Here is a 21172-nt window from a genome sequence, read left to right on the forward strand (position 1 = left end):
TTCAGCAATTCCAATCTTGAAAAATTTCTGTAAAGTGCTGGTGACATACAGTGGCTTGTCACAAACTCCTTGTCTTACTGGTATATTTCTTTCACCCACTATTTGGGTGCCAATCGCTTGCATCACCAAATTTAGGGAGTACACGGTGTCCAAAAAATGTGCTCATATTTTGCCTCTACCAAAGCACTTGTAGCCTTGCAAAATTTTACATTGTCCATAATTACTTGGACCACACTATCATTAACCACCATCTCTATCGAGTCAATGCGAATCTTGGAAATGAACTCTGCATCTTTCACTTCCCCTTCACAGTCAACAGCCCTAAAAAATATTACCCCTTTGGGGTACACTGCAATAACATTGATCTATGGATGGGTTTTCCAATCTTTCGATCCATCGAAAACAATAGATACACCTATTTCAATCCAAGAATCTCTAGTTGGTTTTTGTTGGGCCTCTATAGGTTTCCTCTCTTTTGGCAATAAGGTGGTACACAAATTTTGACACCCAGGACTCGTGAAACCAAGAGGTGCACTATTTGTTGCTGACAACATGTCTTGCTAATATGGCGATCTCATCAAGTTGAATGGAAGACCTTTGGCATAGATGCAACATGCAATTTTTTCTTCAACAATATCTCTTGCTCCCATTATAAATGCCCTTTCCAATGGACCTCTCTTGTAGGTGGGGATTTCTTCATCCTCATCTTCCATAGAGGGCATAAGCAAGAAGGGATCTTTGGAGGATGCAACTGTTTGAGTGGATAATGTCATTCTTTTTTCCCTTTCCGAAATTATAACCACTTCGTTTTCCTATTGCAATCAATTTGTCGGCATCTCCTTGTTCTTTTATAAATCCTTCTATTTGTATATGAGACTACTCTTTCTTATCCAGTCCCTCACACATTAATCCCTTTACCACTGTGCCCATAAAATGAAGTTTCTATCAGTAATAAGAGCTATTGTATTGTACATTACCAAAAGTACACTTCCAAATAAATCCCCCACTTTTAGGAACTTGTGAAATGCTTGCGCTATGTCTCCATTAAGGAGATCCAATATCAATTTTGAATTATTGACTTCCCTCGCCACCGACTGAACTTTGACTACTAGCAATTGTTACAATCTATATCAAAATGAAAAAAACATATATGAAAAACTTCTTCACGAACTTGAAACGACTCATCACTGAAGAGAAGGGTTAAAATGCATATATTAAACACTTAAAAAGCCTTTGTGGAAGCTATTTCACACTCTACAATTGATCTCCTTTGAAGTTGTTCACCTCCATTCAAAATGCCAAGATGGAGAGAAAAAATGGTGAGAGCAAAATAAGAGGTTAAAATGAAATGCTTTTGTGTTTGAAGGCCTCATATTGAGCCTTTTTAGGGATTAGTACAAAAAAATGCTTTTTGAATGAGTTTTGGACCCACTTTTGTAAACTGGCCCCACAGGTGTGCCTGTGCACCCACAGGGCTGGTTGTGCACCTTCTGCACACCCACCCTGCGCCCACAGACGCACCTGCTTCGGGTGCGAACCCTGCAACACAGATCGGAAGTATGACCTAGCATGTTATTACATTATTATTTTATGCCTTAAAATTGAGGTAACTATGGCCTCATGATACACCATCCTACCATTTTTATGAGACTGGAAATATTCTTTATGTCCACCAATGTAGAAACCCCAGAATACTAGTGTTTTTGATATTGCTGGACTATGATCTTTCTCCACATAATTATGGGGCTTTCCGCTCAATGGTACTTGACTTGACTTGTGTCTCATAATGGTATCAATCTGGGATTTTTTTGAAGTAAATTGAAGTCGCTACATCAAAAGATATTGAGATGCAGTAGCTGAAGTATCTTGATGTTTCTCAAAATTTGAAATTTCTGAAGTTTGTTATTTTTACATCACCCAAAGAAATTATTCTTGCTCAATACTAACATGAATTGTTTGTTACTTGAGTGTGAATATTTATTTGAACCTGACATTATTCTAGGAATGATGCATTAACTTGCTTCGATTTAAATAATAGGGTGATTAAAAACATTTTTTTATTTCTGAAATGATCTTCTGCTGATTAGATACATTCCAGGGAGGGTGCAGGAGACTGTAGCTCCTGCGTAGCTGTGATGTTGGAGCTTGCTCGAGGACTTTCACATTGGGCTCATGGGTTTAAACATTCTGTTATTTTTTTGTTCAATACTGGTGAAGAAGAAGGTTTGGATGGGGCACACAGCTTTATTACACAGGTCCGATTTTAAAAATGCTTATTTTAATTTATTATATCCTTTAGGATGAATCAAGACTAGATGACAAATTGCCTTGAAATTTTATTTCTTCTAGATATTGACACAGTTCTCCTGCTGAACTTAAAATATTTCTTGTGTGACCATAGCATTCGTTTTTTGTAAATATTGCTGATAATAGATTTTCATTTTTTAATTGTCTGATTGAGAAATAAATTGTGCAGTGTATACTGTTTTGCAGCATCCATGGAATTCCACAGTTAGAACTGTTGTTGATGTGGAAGCTATGGGTATAGGAGGCAAGTCCAGTTTGTTTCAGGTTTGTGAATTTGATTAATTTGATGTAGTGCAATTTGTTGAATTGTATGCATTATTGTCAAGTATATCCATATAAGAGCACATAGAGGAAACAAGAGAGGATATAATCGTGACTGCTGTTCCATGTTATGAATGGGTTTATTATTGAGCTTCAAACATTACATCCTTTACTATATTCAAAGCGAGATTAAAGATAGTGTTAGTATGTGCTTTAGTTTTGAATAATTTATCCACTGATTCCTTGCATTTGTGCCCTTTGAATTCTGCTTTCTAGCGTTTGCCTATATTTGCCATTTAGGTTTTTTTTTTGTGATTTCACTATTTGTATGTGCTTCTCATTTCATGTGTAATAGTGTTAACTTTTTGCTCTAAAATACCATATATCTTAAAATAAATTGAAATCCTTTTTCTTTGAGCTTTACATTAGTGTGCAGTGATCAATGCATACCCATACAAGTTTTCACAAAATGTCAAAATCATGTTGGGGTCAGGTGTTGTGTAATTTTCTCTATTACTTATGGTCACGAAAACTATCCTTATCTCATTAAACCTATCCTATGTGTACATTATTGTCTCTAGATGATGATCATGGCCTTATTTCATTGTAATGGAATCCTCTGTAAAAATAATTGCCATAAAAATTTTGTATACTGAATAAACTCATTTTACTAATAACCCCTACTTGAGCTTTCCAGCTTTGAGATCCTATTTCTTGCTTCATCGCAAAACCTCTTAATGAATTTATGTGTCCCAGATATTTCATTTATGTTTGGGAGAATTTTACATTTGTTAATTTTGCTTCCATCTTTTCTGGACGAGAAAGGATAGGTTTAATTTCATGATGCTTTGTATACCCTTTGGAAAGAAAGCTATAAATTCTTCATTAATCTTTGAAAACTGTTTATTGGATTTATTAGAATTGTAATCCCAAGAAATTTCAACAATTCTTTTCAAGAAATGTATTGAATGTTACACCAGCAAGCATGGTAGTTACATCATCCGAGCATCAGAAATTCCAAGACCAAAGACTTGTTTTATGAAAGCAAGAAAATCTAAAATCTAAGCTTCTGCAGCAACAGACAGAGTTGTTATCAATTAGAAACAATTAATCTTGACTTAATATGCATAGCTGGATTATTTTGAAAGTTATTCAGTGCTCTTAGGCACAGCAGGAAGTTATCCTATTAAAATTCTGTCTTGCATCTCTTTTCTAAAGCAAGATGATAGCAGATGCCGGTACCACATGCCATTGCTCTTTCCCCTAATGCATGTACTAAACAAGTTGAGATTTATAATACACCTCAAATACCCCCAATCTGTTTGGGATATGAAAGGGAAGCTGATCAGGTTTCTCAGAAGCACCCTCAATTCTGATTAGAGTTCCCCAAGGATATAGGAAAACAAATTTCCTACAGCTTTTGTTGAAATTTAACATCTGACGGGAATTCTAAGGCAATCGGCCTGATGAATTGCATTATAAACAGGAGGAATGAATGAATAACAGATCTTAATCTATTGACTGTAATGCCTTTGTTTGTTCAATCTTGCACAACAAACATGGATTGACCCTTGAACAGGAGGATCCTGTTGGCGAACTAGATGCTTGTTGAAAGTTAAAGTGAAAAAAATTCAATTGATAGGATACAAGGTCATGTAGAAGTTACTTCTGTTCTTGAAACCATATCTTTTCCTCTAGCTGAAAGGCAATAATCTTACCCCAATTGGATAGTTTTGCAGATGATCAGGATTGGGATTCACCTTTTATTGGCAGCTTAGGAAGGTAAAGGATAAATTTATTAGGTCATCGAAATTTGACGGACTTGTAACATGTGTAATGGCAAACATTTTGTAAGGTTCATCATTTATAGTGTACTGATATTTTTGGTTTACTAATTTTAAATGTTCTTAAGTAAAGGATCAAGGTCATTCCATTGTATGCACACTAGTTTTGACTTCTTTTTGATTGAGGAGTTACTATTTTGTAGTTTGACGCTGATGTCATTAATAGAATTTCCTAGAAGCTTGTTATCAATCTTGTAATACAAATATACAATTCATGAGTTGTTGTGGAAATCTATAGAATATATAATACAGAACTTACATGATTTGATCTGCACACCCTTTTAGCCTTGTTTCTTGCTTGGTTTTCCTTTTAGAAATCAGTTTCATTTCTGTTGCGATACTGTTGTTTTTAGAATTTTAATTGTCATGCTTGGTGGTGCTTTAGTTTGAATATATTTTGCATTTCATATTTCTTTCTTGAGATCATGGCTCAATTTCTTTTATCATATTATTTAGATAGTCATTGATGTTTTATGCATCAGACTGTGATTCTAGATACATCAATTTTTGTGTTTTGATCTTATTATTACAACCAAAGCAGGGTTATAATTCACTTGATCCCAATGTTTTATATTTATTCTTTATGAAGTTTTAAACAGCAAGGACATTCTTGGTTTGAAGCAGGGTGGTCCTGATCCTTGGATAGTGGAAACATTTGCTTGTGTGGCTAAGCATCCATCTGCACAAATATTATCCCAGGTAAAGTGCTATTTCCTTTTTTCTGGTTAGTAATATCTATTTTTGATCCTTCAATTTTTGACAACTTTTCACATTCCTGTTTTTGTGAACTGAAAGAATTATACTACGAATTGTCCATAACCACAGACTAGGAAATGTGAACAATGAAGGACGTTAGAGGTGTGAAAAGGTATCAATTGCTAATATATTAGAATGAAAACACATTTTATATAGAAAGAGGTATTAATTGCTAAGTATATAGCAGAAATTATGGCATTAATATTGTTGGACTTTGAATTCAGGGCACTATTGAAAAATCTTGAGTACATACAATTTAAAAGAAATAAAATTGTTATGTGGGTTAACAAGAATAAAAAAGATACATGGTTATGCATGATATATATCAATTGATGAGATCTTGGGTGTCTAATTGTATTATTTTAGATTATCCATCTTGTACCATCAGATGAAGAACACATTGAAGTTAACATTTTAATTTCATCTCTTGCCTTTCTAACACGATAGAAGATTTCAACACTTGCAGAAACTCTTGATTTCTGTGGAAAACATTTTGAAAATTTGTTAGTTCCCTCTAGATTTTAATCTAGCTTTGTAATGCATTGAAAAGGATTGGATTTTCAATTACTTGAGGAGACTCCATGAAAAAAATTATAAGCATAGAGAATATTCAACCCTTCATCTATCTATCACCTGTCTGATCCATACCAGTTAAGAAAGAACTAAAACCATCAAAACCTTCTACAGGAGTCCCTATTTTGATTGTTAATGATACAATTGGTTCTCCCTACCATATGGTCGACAGGATTGGGCGAGTGGTTCCTTGCTTAGTGTTGTAAGGTTTCTGCAAATTCTGATAGGTCAGTTCTGATATAATGCCTGTACTCTTGCTGAAGATGGTCTTTATCAATACCAGATGGTATATTAAGTATTCTTGCTGTGATGTATAGTTCTGTAATAATATATTCATTTCTGCTATAAATCGTATGAGGCAGTGAATGCTAAAAGAGTAGACTTATGTTTCAATGTGTGTTCTTTATCCACATTCACCCCCCTTATAAATATAACAACCAAGGGGCATATCCTTAGAAAGGACATGTCCCTCTCTAGGTTGGCCTTAATTGCTTTCATGAAATCAGCATCTATTGAGGATGACATTTAGTTAGTAATTAAACTAACCAACAATATCAAATTAGTCTTTAACAAGATTGCCCCAAGAAGACGCCGATTACAATGAAGGAAATGACAATTATATAGGTCTGTTCGCTTAAGGGATTTCATGCATAGATTGATTTGTTTGATCTGCAGATTCAGATCAGTATGATACCAGAGTTACTTCATATAGAATTAACACTCCCTCTCAACTTGATAATCATACTAAGAGATAACATATCTAACACCATCAATTAAGATGAATAAGCATAGATGGATACTCTATATCTATCTGAATCTTCTAAGCTTGTGGTATCATTGAACACATGATACTATGTCATATTACCATACCTGTGATATGACTTAGACTTGTGATAACAGTATTGCATGGAATGCAATATATAGGATAAAACTTGGAGAGTGATTAAATTCATCCTTTATCCAAGTTGTGACTCATAGACACTGACAAGCCTATATCACAATATGATCCCGAGTTAAGATCTCTCAGCACACAAGATAAAATCCGGAGAATAATTAAATTCTTCTTTTATCCAAGTTGTGATTTATAGGCAAAGAAATGTATATATCACAATGTGATCTTGAACTCATCTAGATCTGACATTAGTTCTCTACTGTTCAGTACATTATCTCAGAGATCATCATCTCTTATAATGTCTTTTATACAAGTATTCATTATCTCAGAGATCGTCACCTCTTAGATAATGAATACAAATGGTGAAGCCCATAACAGTCAATAGCCTGAAAATAATAATTTTAACACAAAATTATTTCATTAATAATACAAGAATACAAATGTATTATAATTCAACCATACCGAGTCTTTTTCTGAAGTGATATATCTTCACTTGAGAGAGAGGTTTTATAAGAATATCTGCTATTTGATCTACCGTGCAAATGTATTCTAACTTGACAGTTTTTCTGTTTACCATATCTGTTACATAATGGTAAGGAATTTCAATATGCTTGGATTTGTCATGAAAAATTGGATTCATAGAAAGCTTGATGCAACTCTAATTATCACTGTGAATAATAGTACGATTCATGTGTTGACCAAATAATCCCACAAGTAACTTTCTAAGCCAAATTGCTTCCCAAGAGTCCATTGCTGCTGCAGTGTATTCAGCTTTTGTGGAACTCTGTGCTACTGATGCTTGCTTTCTGCATATCCATAATATCATTCCTATTAGTAACACTTCTAGCCCAATCTGAGTCTGTGAACCCATGTAAGTCCAAGTCTACTTTCTCATACTTGAGTCCAAGGTTAAGAGTGCCTTGTAAGTATGTCATAATGTGTTTGACTGCAACTAGGTGAATCTCCTTTGGCTCACACATAAATTGACTTAAGGCATTAACAACATAACAAATATCAGTTCTTGTATTTACCAAGTACATAAGAGACCTAATCATATGCCTATAAAGAGTAGAATCTATGGAAGGTGATTCTGTTGCTATTTTATTAAGTTTGTGTAGATTAGTCTCCATTGGAGAAGACCGGTCTACAGTGCCACATCCAAATCTCTTCAAGATGTCTAATGTATACTTTCCTTGATTAAGTATGATGCTGTCAGAGTTTTGCCATACTTCCAGTCCTAGGAAGTAATGAAGGATTCCTAAATCTTTCATATCAAATTCTTTGATTAGATCTTTTCTTGCATTGATCTATAAGATGAGCATCACCTCTTATTAGTCAATCATCAACATATAGTATCAAAATTATCATATCATCTTCATTCCTTTTATAATAGAGATTTGGATCAGCTTCATTCTTAGAGAATCTTAAATTGGTGAGATATGTATCGATTCTTTCATACTATGCCCTGGGAGCCTGTTTAAGCCCATAGAGAGCTTTCTTGAGTCTGTAAACAAAGATTTTTAGGATCATGAGTTTCAAATCTTTAAGGTTGTTCCAAATATACCTCTTCTATAATCTTTCCATTTATAAATGCTGTTTTCACATCCATCTGATATACTTTCCATCCTTTTGATGCTGCAATAGCTAGGACTGCTCTTATAGAGGTGTATCTGGCCACTGGAGACAAGGTTTATTCATAATCAATTCCCTCCTTCTGAGAGAATCCTTTGGCTATGAATCTGACTTTATATTTTTCAATGCTACCATCAATAGCATGCTTGATTTTAAATATCCACTTAGAAGAAACAACAGATTTTTCTTCAGGCCTTGGAACAATTTTCCAAACATCATTCTTAATAATGAATTGGTATTCTTCCGTCATAGCATCCTTTCTAGTTGTATGTTTAATAGCATCCGAAACATTGGTTGGTTCTGATTTAGATAAATCACTCATGTTTGCTGCATGGCTAGAAAATCTTTTAGGTCTTTTGCTTTCTCTGAAGGTTCCAGATGGTGCAACAAAGTCTTGTGCTTCCTCTACAATCTTAATAGCCCAAAGTGGTCTTTTCTTAGGATTTTGAGTTTCCTCAAGATTAAGATTTTGAATTTCACCCTCAATTTCTTCAATGTTCTCTCTTTGAAACTCAGATTCATGATTTTCTTCAAAACTAGGTATATGTGTAGGATCTTCAGAACTTAGGGCTCTTTTGAATGCTAAATCTTTTTCAAATATTACATCCCTACTAAGTTCAATGTTTTTCTGACCAGGTATGTAAACTCTATATGCTTTAGATGTTCCACTATACTCGACAAAATACCTTTCCTCTCGGAGGGTTCTAACTTAGTTCTCTTTTCTTTTGGAACATGTATGTATACTGGGCACCCAAATATCTAAGATGACTTATATTTGGTTTAACCTTAGAAAAGACTTCATTAGGAGTTTTATCTCTAAGGTGGGAGTGAGGACTTCTGTTTTGAAGATAGACAACAGTATATGAGGCTTCTGCCCAAAGATAATATTCTAAATTTTGATCAAATACCATAGCTCTTGTTGTTTCTATAATTGTTATATTCTTCCTTTTTGCTACCCCGTTTTGATGTGGGTTATAAGGAACAATATACTCCCTCTTAATTCTTGCTTCTTTACAAAAATCTTCAAACAAATATGAAGTATGTTCCCTTCCATTATCAGTCATAAGAGTTTTAATTTTGTGTCATGATAGGTTTTCAGTTAAGGATTTGAATTCTTTAAATCTCTTAAGGATTTCTTCTGATTCTTTACATTTTAAGAAGTAAATCCATGTTTTTCTAGAGAAATCATCTATAAAAAGTATATAGTACCAAAATCCTCCAAGATAAGGAACATACATAGGTCCACATAAATTTGAGACTAATTCTAAAACATTGTTAGTTTTCCAATTGCTGTCTTGAAATGGACTTTTGGCGTTCTTACCTAGAGTGCATCCTTTGCATATGCTTGAATGATCTTTATTCAACTTAGGGTAACTAGTAACCATCTTTTCCATAGTTGATATGGCTTTGAAGTTTAGATGTCTCAATCTTCTATGCCACATTTCGTTTATATCAGTTGCTTCATGAATTAAGGCTTGAATAGGTTGACTAGGTTCTGTATTTAATTCATACAGGTATCCCTTTCTTTGACCAATTAACTTTGATTTCTTAAATGAAGAGTTCTTAGACCATGTCATTACTTTACCATCCATGAATGCAACTTTGTGTCCATCACTTCAAGTGTTGTAATAGAGATTAGATTCCTCTTGATTCTTGGTACATAGTGTACTCTTTTGAGATGAAGAGAGATGCTTGATTTTAGTTTCAAGGTGCAGTTCCTAATCCTTTGATAGGATGAGTGGAGTTATCACCTATGGTAACTTCGTCATTAACTGTTTCTGATATTGAGTCTAGTACTTCTTTGTATCCTGTAATGTGTCAAGATGATCCACTATCAATTACCTAGGCTTTGCTTGATAATTCACTTGATAGTGCTGAATACAATACACGTTTCCCAGGATCATAATTTTCCTCTCTTAGCAATGTTTGTATAGTTTACTTGCTGTTTTGAATTCTCAGTGCGATTAGATTTATAGTGTCCAAATTTTTCACATTTGAAGCATTTTATTTTGGATAAATCTCTCTCAGGTTTGTCATTTCTTTGAGTACCCTTATTTTTCGTGAAGTGCTTCTTCTTACCTTTATAGGAATTTATGTTGAGAACATGAAGTTCTTCATCTTTGGTTTTCAATTTTCCTCCTTTCTTGAGTTGCCTAGATTCTTCTTGAAGGCAATCTCCTTTAAGTCTATTTAAGTCTAGAAGTTTGTCTTTGGCACTTACTCCTTGTGAGAATATTTCCTATAAATCTAGTAATCCATCTATTGCCGGTAATGTTAATTCTTCATCATCAATTATGTACCCAATGCTTGTAAGTTCATCTCTTAGACTAGCCACCCTTAGGAAGTATGAATTCATAGATTCTCTCTTATTTTTATATGATTTAGCTGCCTTTTTAGTGATAGGGTTTTGGATTTATTATTAACCTCATATGCATTGATTGGTGCACTCATCATTTTGAATGCCGTCTGATGTTTCATTAGCATAGGTACTATTTCATTTTTGACTCCATCTAATATGATTCTCAAGGCTTTCTTGTTTCCTTTGATCTAGGTAGTTTTATTAGGTTCAATATTAGGTTGCTTGGATTCCTCAACGAATTGTGATACATCATTTTCATCAAGAGCCATCATAATTCTGAACTTCCATGCAATGAAATGGTCTTTTTCCATCAAATCTGTCTTCGGGTCTGATTGTATTAGCCATTGTAGCCATTGTAGGTAGAAGAATGATGCTAGATATGTATTAAATCTGATTACAAATTTGCAGAGCCAAGGTTCAGCTAACTAGGCTCTGATACCATGTAAGGTTTCTGCGAATTCTGATATAATGCCTTTACTATTGCTGAAGATGGGCTTTATCAATACCAGATGGTATATTAAGTATTCTTGCTGTGATGTATAGTTCTGCAATAATATATTTATTTCTGCTATAAATTGCATGAGGCAGTGAATGCTAAGGGAGCAGACTTATGTTTCAATGTGTGTTCTTTATCCACATTCACACCCCACATAAATATAACAACCAAGGGGCATGTCCTTAGAAAGGACAAGTCCCTCTCTAGGTTGGCCTTAATTGCTTTCATGAAACTGATGTCTATTGAGGATGACATTTAGTTAGTAATTAAACTAACCAAGTTTATCAAATTAGTGTTTAATAAGATTGTCCCAAGAAGACGCCCATTACAATGAAGGAAATGACAATTATATAGGCCTGTTCATTTAAGGGATTTCATGCATAGATTGATTTGTTTGATCCGCAGATTCAGATCAGTATGATATCAGAGTTACTTCATATAGAATTAACAAGTGTATAGCTCTATAGGCATGTGATACTTCGTCTCGCCAAAGACAAGAATATACATAGTGCTTTACGTTCACTATCTAAGGGGTGGTGATTTAAATTAATCATGAAAGCATCTATTGCATATGCATGGGCTAATTTGATCAATTACTCTCGTTTTAAAAGCATTTATTTCTGGTGGACCACTAGATTGTGTTCTCCTTGACTAATGCTAATGAATTATTTCATTAAATGTTGGATTTGGGAATAGTCCTCTAATGATTCTTTGGAAGGATGCAGCTAATTTCCTGTGATCTAAAAAAGTGTATTTGAATGAAGGGAGAGAGAGAGGGAAACACCAGTCAACAATATTTCATCCTTTAGGGGGTTGTGTACTACAAATTGCAGATGTAGAAAAGCACATAAAAATAACAAAAGGTCCTTTACTTAGGACAGCTTGCCAACTATCAGTACAAGTAACTAACAACATTTTATTACTTGAGGAGATACCAAGAAAAAATTCATTGTAAGTCCAGAGTACATCAGGCACTTAGTCTATCTATTATGATTCTACTCCATACCAGTTACAGAATGTAAAGACCCCTTCCTGTGATTACAATTTTGCCTTAGCACATTAATTTCTGATTGCATACAGCTTTCTATGGTGATTGAGTCTAGGGTTATCCATTTGTGGTTGCTTTGAATATTCGAGCAGTATAATGCTGATTTGATATGAAGGATGTTTGCAGACAATATTCAAACAATTGTTTTTTCTAACATCTACTATAGTCTCAATTAAATCCAGAAGATAATATATCACAGACACTGGGAATGATCTTAACCTCTTATTTGCAGCAGTATAGAATGAAGATTACATTTGATAGAGACAAGATGATAATCCTGGATTAGAAGAACTAGGCTTATATATGTAAGATGATATAATATCAACCTCTGCAACTCAAGCAATACGCTCCTGCCGTTGAACAGAGATACACCAAAAATAAGGCACAGAGGCCACTGGAAACCCATCACCGCAAAGACAATAAGCCACGCTTAACTGTAGACTCCACTTCTGTTAGTAGGGCGAATTAAACATCCATCACTGGTAACAGAGACTGCTCCTGAAGGAAACATCTGCTGCAATGGTTATGAAAGAGAATAAATTAAGTTGCTTCAGAGCGAATTAAGTCCCTTGCAATTGAAACATAATTTCTTCCTTCGAAGCTCCTGTCTGGTAGCTTCGTCCAACGAAGGCTTCTTCGGCAGAGGTTTGTTATCTTTGTCCCTTGGAAATGCTGGCGGTTTGGAGTATGAGTAACCTCGAGAGGATGATGTCGATGATGATGCCATGCTTCATGCCTTTTTTATAGCCTCTGAAAGGGTGGCAGGATTGAAACCTTTTACCCAACTCCTCAGTGGTTCTGTCAGTCCGTCCATGAAGAGCACTATCTGTCTCCTTTAGGAAATGTCCATAACCAAAACAGAGAGTTTTTGAAATTCTGTGATGTACTGGTTGACTGATCTAGTTTGTCTTAATTGTGCTAGCTCTTTGAAATTAAGTTCTGGATCTTTACCATCAAATCTTTCTATCAATCTTTCAGTGAATTTTGCATAAGTATTTACTTGGTCATGCCCTAGCATGATAGTGTTATGATGCCACCAATCATGCACCACTCCCTCCAAGTGGAGTGCTGCAAGTTTAATTGCTTCTTCTTATGGCATTAAGTTGGAAGTAAATATCAACCTTCATTACCCATGCTTGGGCAGATGTGGATCCGGATTCATCAAATGGTGATAGGTTTACTTTACTCAACTTTTTTCTGAGATCGTTGTTAAAATATCCTCAGTTGTTGCCTCCAAAATATCGCATTCTCAATTCTATGTATTCTTTGTAGGATATATATCCTCTTCCAAGTTTGTATTCTTCTAGTCTTCTTTCAACTATTCTTGAATTTCCTCGAAGGTTGGTTGCCTTCCTCCATGTGGTACCTCCATTTGTGTTGAACAAGTTGGCATGGAAGGTCGAAAGCGTGCTGGATGAGGATTCACCTCTCCCGAAACTGAGTCGGAATTGTGACCATTTTGTTCCCTAGATATCTTATTGTCTACCAGTTTTCGAAGAGTTTCTTCCATAAGTCGCTTAGTGTCATTGATCTGTGCTTGATTCCTCAAAAGATCCCTCAGTAGTGCCATGACTTCCGCCGGAGTGGGTTCTTGATTTTCCATTGTATCAATTGAGTGGGACCTCCTTCTCTTCCGGCTATAAACATTCATTCGCTGTCCATAGGCTGGTAGGATCTTTGGCTCTGATACCACTGTAATGTTCCGTTCCCGACGTCACTTTTAGGGAGATAAGTCGGCCATACGATGGTGTTCAGTGCACAATAGGGAGGCTGTATAGTAGTGTGGGAGTAGATTAGACACAACATAAAAGGTCGTACGAAAGGTATGGAGTAGGGCCGTACGGTAGTGGAGCAATGCAATGCAGAAATGAAGGAGATGGCTATATGGTAGTTGTGGAGATGGCCGACGGTGATTGTTGGGTCCGTACAGTGGTTGGGGAAGGCCATACGATAGCACGACACAGAGAGGACGGTCGATGGATGTCCGTATGGTGAGGATGGGAGGGTGTACAGTGTTGAGATATCCGAAAGGTGGACAGGTATGGTAGGGAATGTGACAACAATTATTAAAGTAAGTCGAGCTTCAAGAAATACACAATACCTTCACCAATTACACTGATGTAACTCAACCCAAGCAATTGCACTTCAATGGAGAATATGTATATTTGCTAATAAGAATATTGTTCAGATTTGTTAGATCCAAGCCGAGAAATACACAGACGAAATAGGGTGAGGGTTGAATCCCACCAAAACTGGAGGAAACCAAATAGGGAAGATCTTTCACTTCCGAAATGGCGAACAATACTAAACTCCAACAAGAATTTGCAATACAAAGAAATATCCAAATCGCATACCAACTACTACCTACATGCCGTGCTTAAATACCTTTCGGAGGAACTTTCCGAGGGTTTACAAAGATAGCCGACGACCACACCTACAGAAACAATTAAATAAAAATGGGCTTGAGATATACTAAATCAGTCGGACCATACTCAAAGATTTGATTAATTATTCATTTTGTGATGGGAACATTGCATTGCAGAAGTCTCAAAATGTCATGTCAAAATGAAAATTTAAATTACAAGCCACATTTCATATTTTATTTTCAAATTCATCTTCATTATCATCATAGGAATCAAGGTCAACATTTGGTTCCACTTCAATTTCATTTGACCCAACAATCATGATACTCACTATGTCCATGTCACGTGGAAGAGCTGCCTCCTGTTCATCTACAAAGACTTGGACAAGTTGTGCAATTGTGCTCTCTAAATCAGCACATAACTAGATCCCAATTCCTTGTCACACCCTCACAGTAGTTTGTTTTCTTATGGGGCAATAGGTGGAGGTTTGAGCATATGAAGATATTTTTCTTCTTTTTTGGCACCCAAACAATTGCACTTGACCGAGTGGATGGAGTATGTACTCCAAATCCACCTAGATGAAGAACTTGCAACCTTTTGAGGTATTTAGTATTTAATCTCAATATGAGGGCATCATGATCAAATAAAATTTGATAAAGAAATGATACATACTTAGGCTGCATGAAAATGGAGCCTTGATCATGTACACACCACCACTCATTAGCATCCATTCTATATTCAGCATAAAGAGTGGTAGTTTCATGATATTTGGTAGATGCAAATTGTGCAAACTTGGTGAAAACAATATTTTGTGTTTCATAATCATATATCTTTGTAAATGCAGCCTTGTAACCAGCAGCAACCTCTACATCTCTATATGTTGCCACTCTCTTTTGTTGTGAAACCATCTCTTGACTATATAACTTTGGTGACAAAGCATATGTCGAGAGATGTAAGGGGGTGGTTATCTTGGTCCAATGGTCGACAATTTCTTTTTCCAAAACCTTGAAAAATCTATCTATATGTTCCTTGCCCGCTATTATTTTTTTTTATTTGCTCCACCATGGTGTTCGTGCCATTATAAATTTCACCCAAACATGGGTGATCATTATCAGCAAATGTAATCATGCTCATGATAGGCATATTCTACGCAATACTACCATTCATCATCAAGGATCAATGCTTTTACTTTTGGGCTCTTTCTATGTTTGATTGCCTCCACACACTTTAAAATGTGTTGATACTCATAACGCTCGAGGCTTCTTGCACCTTCACAAGTTGTCGTAAGATGATTGTGTGAGATGCAAATCGTGTTTCAACAACCTATGATGGCTTAAAACATACCTGTCATGTATCAAGTTCAAACATAATTTTTTTAAAAATTAAAAATGAAAAACCTAAAACTAAAATATAGAAACAAACTTAAACCTTCGACAATTCCAATGTGAGAAGGTCCTAAATATATGGCTTGTGTCATGTGATGATTAGTCACACACATTTGTATCTCCTCAACCTCTTATTTAAATTTATTGACTCATTCAACTTGAGTGCCAATCTTTTGCATGATTAAATAGAGTGAGTGGAATGTACACGGTATCTGGAAAATGTAATTATATGTAGCCTCCACTATAGCCCCAACTACCCTACAATTTTTAGCATTGTCCATTATGACTTGGACAACATTTGTAGCTTCCATAATCTCAATTGATTCCATGAGGATATTGGCAATGGAACTTGAATCTTTCACTTGCCTTTCACAATCAATTGCCTTCAAGAACATCACCCCTCTAGGTGACACTGCTAGAATATTGATCAAAGGCCCATTCTTGCAATCTTTCCATCAATATGATGGATACACCTGTTTCGACCCATGTATCGTAGATCATTGTCAATTGTCTCTATTGTGGGTTTCTTCTTTGCGATGAGGTGGTTCACACCTTTTCATGCCTACGATACATAACCAGGAGGTGTATTCCAAAGGGTAGTCACTATCTCCCACCAGTAAGGTGATATAACAAGGCTGAATGGAAGCCTATTTGCTTAATATACAATAAGAAATACTTTGATCAGAAACCTCTCTAATTTCATTTTTGAAGGCCACTCCAATGGGTCTCTTTTCCGTGCAACATTTTGTGCTTCATAACAGGGTGGACTTGGCAAGAAAGGATTCGGGCTAGAAGATTTTACCAAGCCACTAGGAGGTCTTCTCGAGCTTGTTTGGATAGGGGATGGAGGAGTCTTTCTTTTGTTGCTTCTCTTATTAGCTTCCTCTTGCTCTCTAGCATATTGTAAGATTAAATGATTTGGTAGATCGTTCCTATCTGCCTCCTTACAAGGTTTAATTCCTTGTCCAGTGCTGGGAATGAAGTGAGGTTCCACTCAAAAGTATGAACTCAATTACTTTATTTTGCAATAGTCACACTGCCAAATATAACTCCCACCACCAGGCAATGCCTAATCATTGTTGTGTAATGCCAAAGTGGTGAACATGTATCTATTTTAAAAAGGTTTGTCTTGATAATTGAACTAGAGCTTCCACTTTGAACCATTTTGTTTGACTGTAGATAATGAACCTAAAATAGAAAAATCTTGTCTTCAATTTTGACATCACAAAATTGAGGCAAACCTACAGAATTTTCTCATGGATTCGTTGTCACATCCTCTTTGCTTTAACGCATTGATGAGGCATAATGAAAATAATTTATTCTCTCCTAATTGTTCTCTGTGCAGTCTTGTCTAGGTGATCTTTTGAATGTTATCGGTCAAGATTATCCCCAATTGTTTCTTGTAAGAGTTTTTCTTGTCGCACTACAAACACTCTATTTTTGGTAAACTTTCACGTCTTTTCTTTGTTTTTATCTGTGTTGTAAATTTTTTTTGCTTTTGCTTTTGCCTTAGGTGAATAGTTCTTGGAATTCCACTCAGTTCAAGCTAACTTAGGAGGGGCTAAGGATTGATAGTCTCCTGATTCTTAGGGTTTTTACCTTTTTCTCCTATTGGAACATTATTGGTTTCTGAAATGATCCTAGGGAGCAACTTGCTAGGGCTAGTAATATTGTGGAAGTGTTGGTTTTCTATATTGCTATTTGCTTCATGAATAGACGAGCCATGGTCAACATGAGGAGGTACCCTATATTCCTGATTAGAATTTTGAAGTCTTCCTTGCTTGGGATGTTGATTTTGAGATGATGCTTGCTGGACTTGCGACTATGTCTCATCCTATATTTGCATACTTTGTTTTTGAAAAATATGCTTCCTATCTCTTTAATGAATCCTTATTCCGATCCCCTTGCGTAGATACGGGAGAACTGCTACTTATCCTGGTTGATACCGTTGGGAACAGGATTTTTCGTTGAGGCTTGAATCCCTGCTAGAGTTTGTTTTGCGGGTGCCCTAGCAATGATGTTAGCGGGCTTGCCAAATTTTGAGAACTGGATTCCATTTTTAGTTTTGTGAAAGTGATTTTGATTGTTGCCAATACCGTTTTGCAGAATCTTGCCTAAGTCATTTCCCTTTTTTTAGGGTTAGGCATCTTGGTTGCTTTTTTCCTTTGCATAGTCTGCCATTCCTCTTCGTCCGATGTTTGAACCCATGGGATTTTTAGGGTGATTTGCGTTTTTTCTTTCTCCTTAGAGCCATTGACCTTTCTAGAGATTTGGATCTTGGTGCCATGTTTGTCTTCTAGCTTTTGTGCTTAGATTATTTCCTTCCCCCTAATTTCATGCAGTTTATCCATGTTGTTCCCTCTTGGGGTTAACAAGAACTAATGCATAAATACAGAATAAGATATTTAACACATGGGCTTTAAAGAACTCAGAAGCAACTTATGTATTCATTTATTATCAAATGCAAGATTACATTGCCAATACATAACATGTATTTACTTATGACGGAGACTAGTACATATAGTAGCTCGAGGGACGTAAGGTGAACTATCGTGTGGTAACTGCCCTCGGTTACACAAACTTGTCTAACTACCCCATTACCTGACAACATCATCTCCCCCAAAAAGATAGTCATCTTCGGAGGACAATATGCAAAATGTTCGGGATTGAATACAACAAAATAGGGTTAATAATACTACATAATACTAAGAAGAAGAAGAAGGGGCAGGGGGCTTAGAAGACGTCCCTGTAGAGTCCAATATCTGCCACAACTGGTAGACTTGCTCACGATGAATCTACAAACTTTCTTGTGCTTGTGAATTTAGCTCCACAATTTCTTTCAACATAATTGCAACCTCCAAAGCCTTAGCTTCCTTCTTTGCATATGCTGCTTGACTCGTAATGACCTCATCTCGGGCCTCCTTTAATTGTTTCTCAACCATGCCTTTGTCTTGTAGAAACACTGATCGCTCTGCTAGCCACTCTGCCTATTGTGTAGCTAGCTGGATGGCTAACTGCTCCCTATACTTCTTTGCCATCTTTCTAGACCTCTCAGCTGCCACTCTATCGGCCTCCACACGTTGCTGAGCATAGTAGGCACCTTTATTAGCCTCTACTACCTTGCGGCCAAGCCTCTTTATAATGCTGCCACCCGGTCCCAACTTTGGTCCCATGGTCTAGTTTGCCACCATTTCCGACGTCTCAACTGCCGGCCACCCTCATGTCTCAAAGTAAGAACAAAAGTGTATAGGGCATCTCTTCCATATGTAGGCTAAAACAAACTGTAACTCCTTCGTTCTAGTCATTGCATTATGTCCAATCATGTGGCCCATCTCCAACACCTCGCCTATAGTCTCAAGGTATGTCATCATTCTCTCATTATCGGAACCATAGTCTATCTTTTCCTCTTCTGCCTACTCCTCCCATAGTGCGGCCTCTACCTCCACTCCTTGGGAACCTCTTCCTCCTTTTGTAGCTGTTTCCACATCCGGTGCGACCTCCTCGTCACTTGGCACATCCTCAGACCGTGGTATCTTGATGTCTCCTAGTGTTGCAATCCTTGGTGCTCTAGCCAAGATATCTTCCCTTCTCGGGGACTGAATAGAGGGTTCCTTCGCCACAGGGGAAAGTCCAAATTGTTGTCTCAAGAATTCACTGGCATGAGCCATCAATGGTATGGGCTGCAATGATGCGGGCAGTGTCATCTCCGTACTGCCAACTCCTCCTGGCCTAACTGATAATGCCATGTCTACACTCACCATTGCCTCTGATTCGATCACCTCGAAGCAAACTTGAGGCTCATGCGGCTCCTGAGACTCGTGGCTTCTGTAATGGATTGTCTCCAATCTCAACAATCTCCTTTGCTCTAGTATTCTCAGCTACATCGAGAGATGGCTAGATGCAAGATCCCTTTCTTTTTTGGGAATGATATCAGTCCCATGAGGTATAGCACTCTCAATCCCAGGTGCCTCACTCTCCATCTGCTGAATTGCTACTATAGTATCCTCTCTTCTAGTTACTGTCTCGGCTACCTTTGTAGGGATGCCTTCCTCCGCAAGAATCATGGGCATTGTCTCTAGCATCAGAAGCACTGCAAATACCTCCTTCGTGGAGACTCTCTCCATAGTGATAGCGAGTGGAGTCATCACTATAGGTGTCTGAAATTGCCCAAAAGCAAGTATAGGGGTTGTGCTAGTACTTGGTGTTAAGTGTACTACCATGGGCAATGTCGGTGGTGCAAATAATACCTAAGGTTTGGAAGCAACTTCCCCTTCATTCTCATCAGCTTGAAAACTCTCATTATTTGTGGAGGTACTTGTGCTCTCTGACATTGCTTGACACCCACTATCTGTGTCTTCGTGGTCTAAGCCTACATCATGCCTTACCTGTTTCACGTTTGTTGTTATTCCTTTGGTACCTAGATATCGACACTAGAACACTCGAGGCTCCCCTGGTGCCAATTTTCCATTAGGAGGTAGCTCTAACACGTTTGCCGAAATCTGATGTAGTGCGGCTTCTAGAAACTAGCCGATGGCATGATGGGGCATATAGAAGGTATGGTGCTATAGTATTAGGAATTCATACATCTTGTCGGACAACACAGAAGCCCAATCGTAGACCACCCCATTCATGATGCCATTCATGAAAACTATTTGTTGCAATGCAATATCTGAAGCGTGACGTGCTCCCATAAGCCTGCAATTCAACACATCCTGTATACAATGCTATGGTCCCTCCCTAATGAAATCCTGTCGGTTTCCTCTGCTCCTTGTATCCTTTACTGCAGAATCGAAATCTGCACGTGTGAGTTCTCAAGCAATCATCTTCGTCCAGACCTCTTTCCATTCCTGTGTCAGCTTTTGGTTCTTCATTTCTAACTTCCGTCCAGTCTTTCGTGGAATACCAAACACCCTTGTGACGTCTGGAGCTTTGAAGGAAACAATGATAGGATATTTTCAATACTCAATTGTAATTTTCCTGGTGTACCCATTGAATGCTTGAATCATTATCCGTAAACTTTTTTTCAAAAGTCCGAATAGGGAATAAGGGCATTTGAATAGCCCAATGCACTCCGGCCTGTTGCAATAACTGCTTTACAGTATTTGTCTCTGGTGTTTCCTGCCACCACCTTCGGCACTTGAGCCCATTGAGTCCTTCGAACTGTACTGTAAGATGTGTGACTTTCTCTTTTTGAAAATTCTGCTGAATCTTGGGTTTGGCCCTTCTTCTTGCTATTGGAAGTTGCTTCTTACATTT

The 21172-nt window shown here is 36.9% G+C and overlaps 1 protein-coding gene across 1 annotated transcript in view; it reads left to right on the forward strand.

Annotated features, from left to right (window-relative positions):
- LOC149528928 (Zn-dependent exopeptidases superfamily protein) overlaps window positions 1-21172 on the forward strand; it is a 184700-nt gene that overhangs the window by 39884 nt on the left and 123644 nt on the right. Inside the window, exons 4-6 of the mRNA XM_089811392.1 lie at window positions 2099-2255; window positions 2494-2571; window positions 5037-5111. Of these exons, the coding sequence (XP_089667518.1) occupies window positions 2099-2255; window positions 2494-2571; window positions 5037-5111 (310 nt within the window). The remainder of the gene's footprint in view (window positions 1-2098; window positions 2256-2493; window positions 2572-5036; window positions 5112-21172) is intronic.

Source organism: Cupressus sempervirens, chromosome 11 (genome assembly GCF_028749045.1).
Source record: "Cupressus sempervirens isolate cs-2001-9-10 chromosome 11, ASM2874904v1, whole genome shotgun sequence".
Taxonomy (NCBI): domain Eukaryota; kingdom Viridiplantae; phylum Streptophyta; class Pinopsida; order Cupressales; family Cupressaceae; genus Cupressus; species Cupressus sempervirens.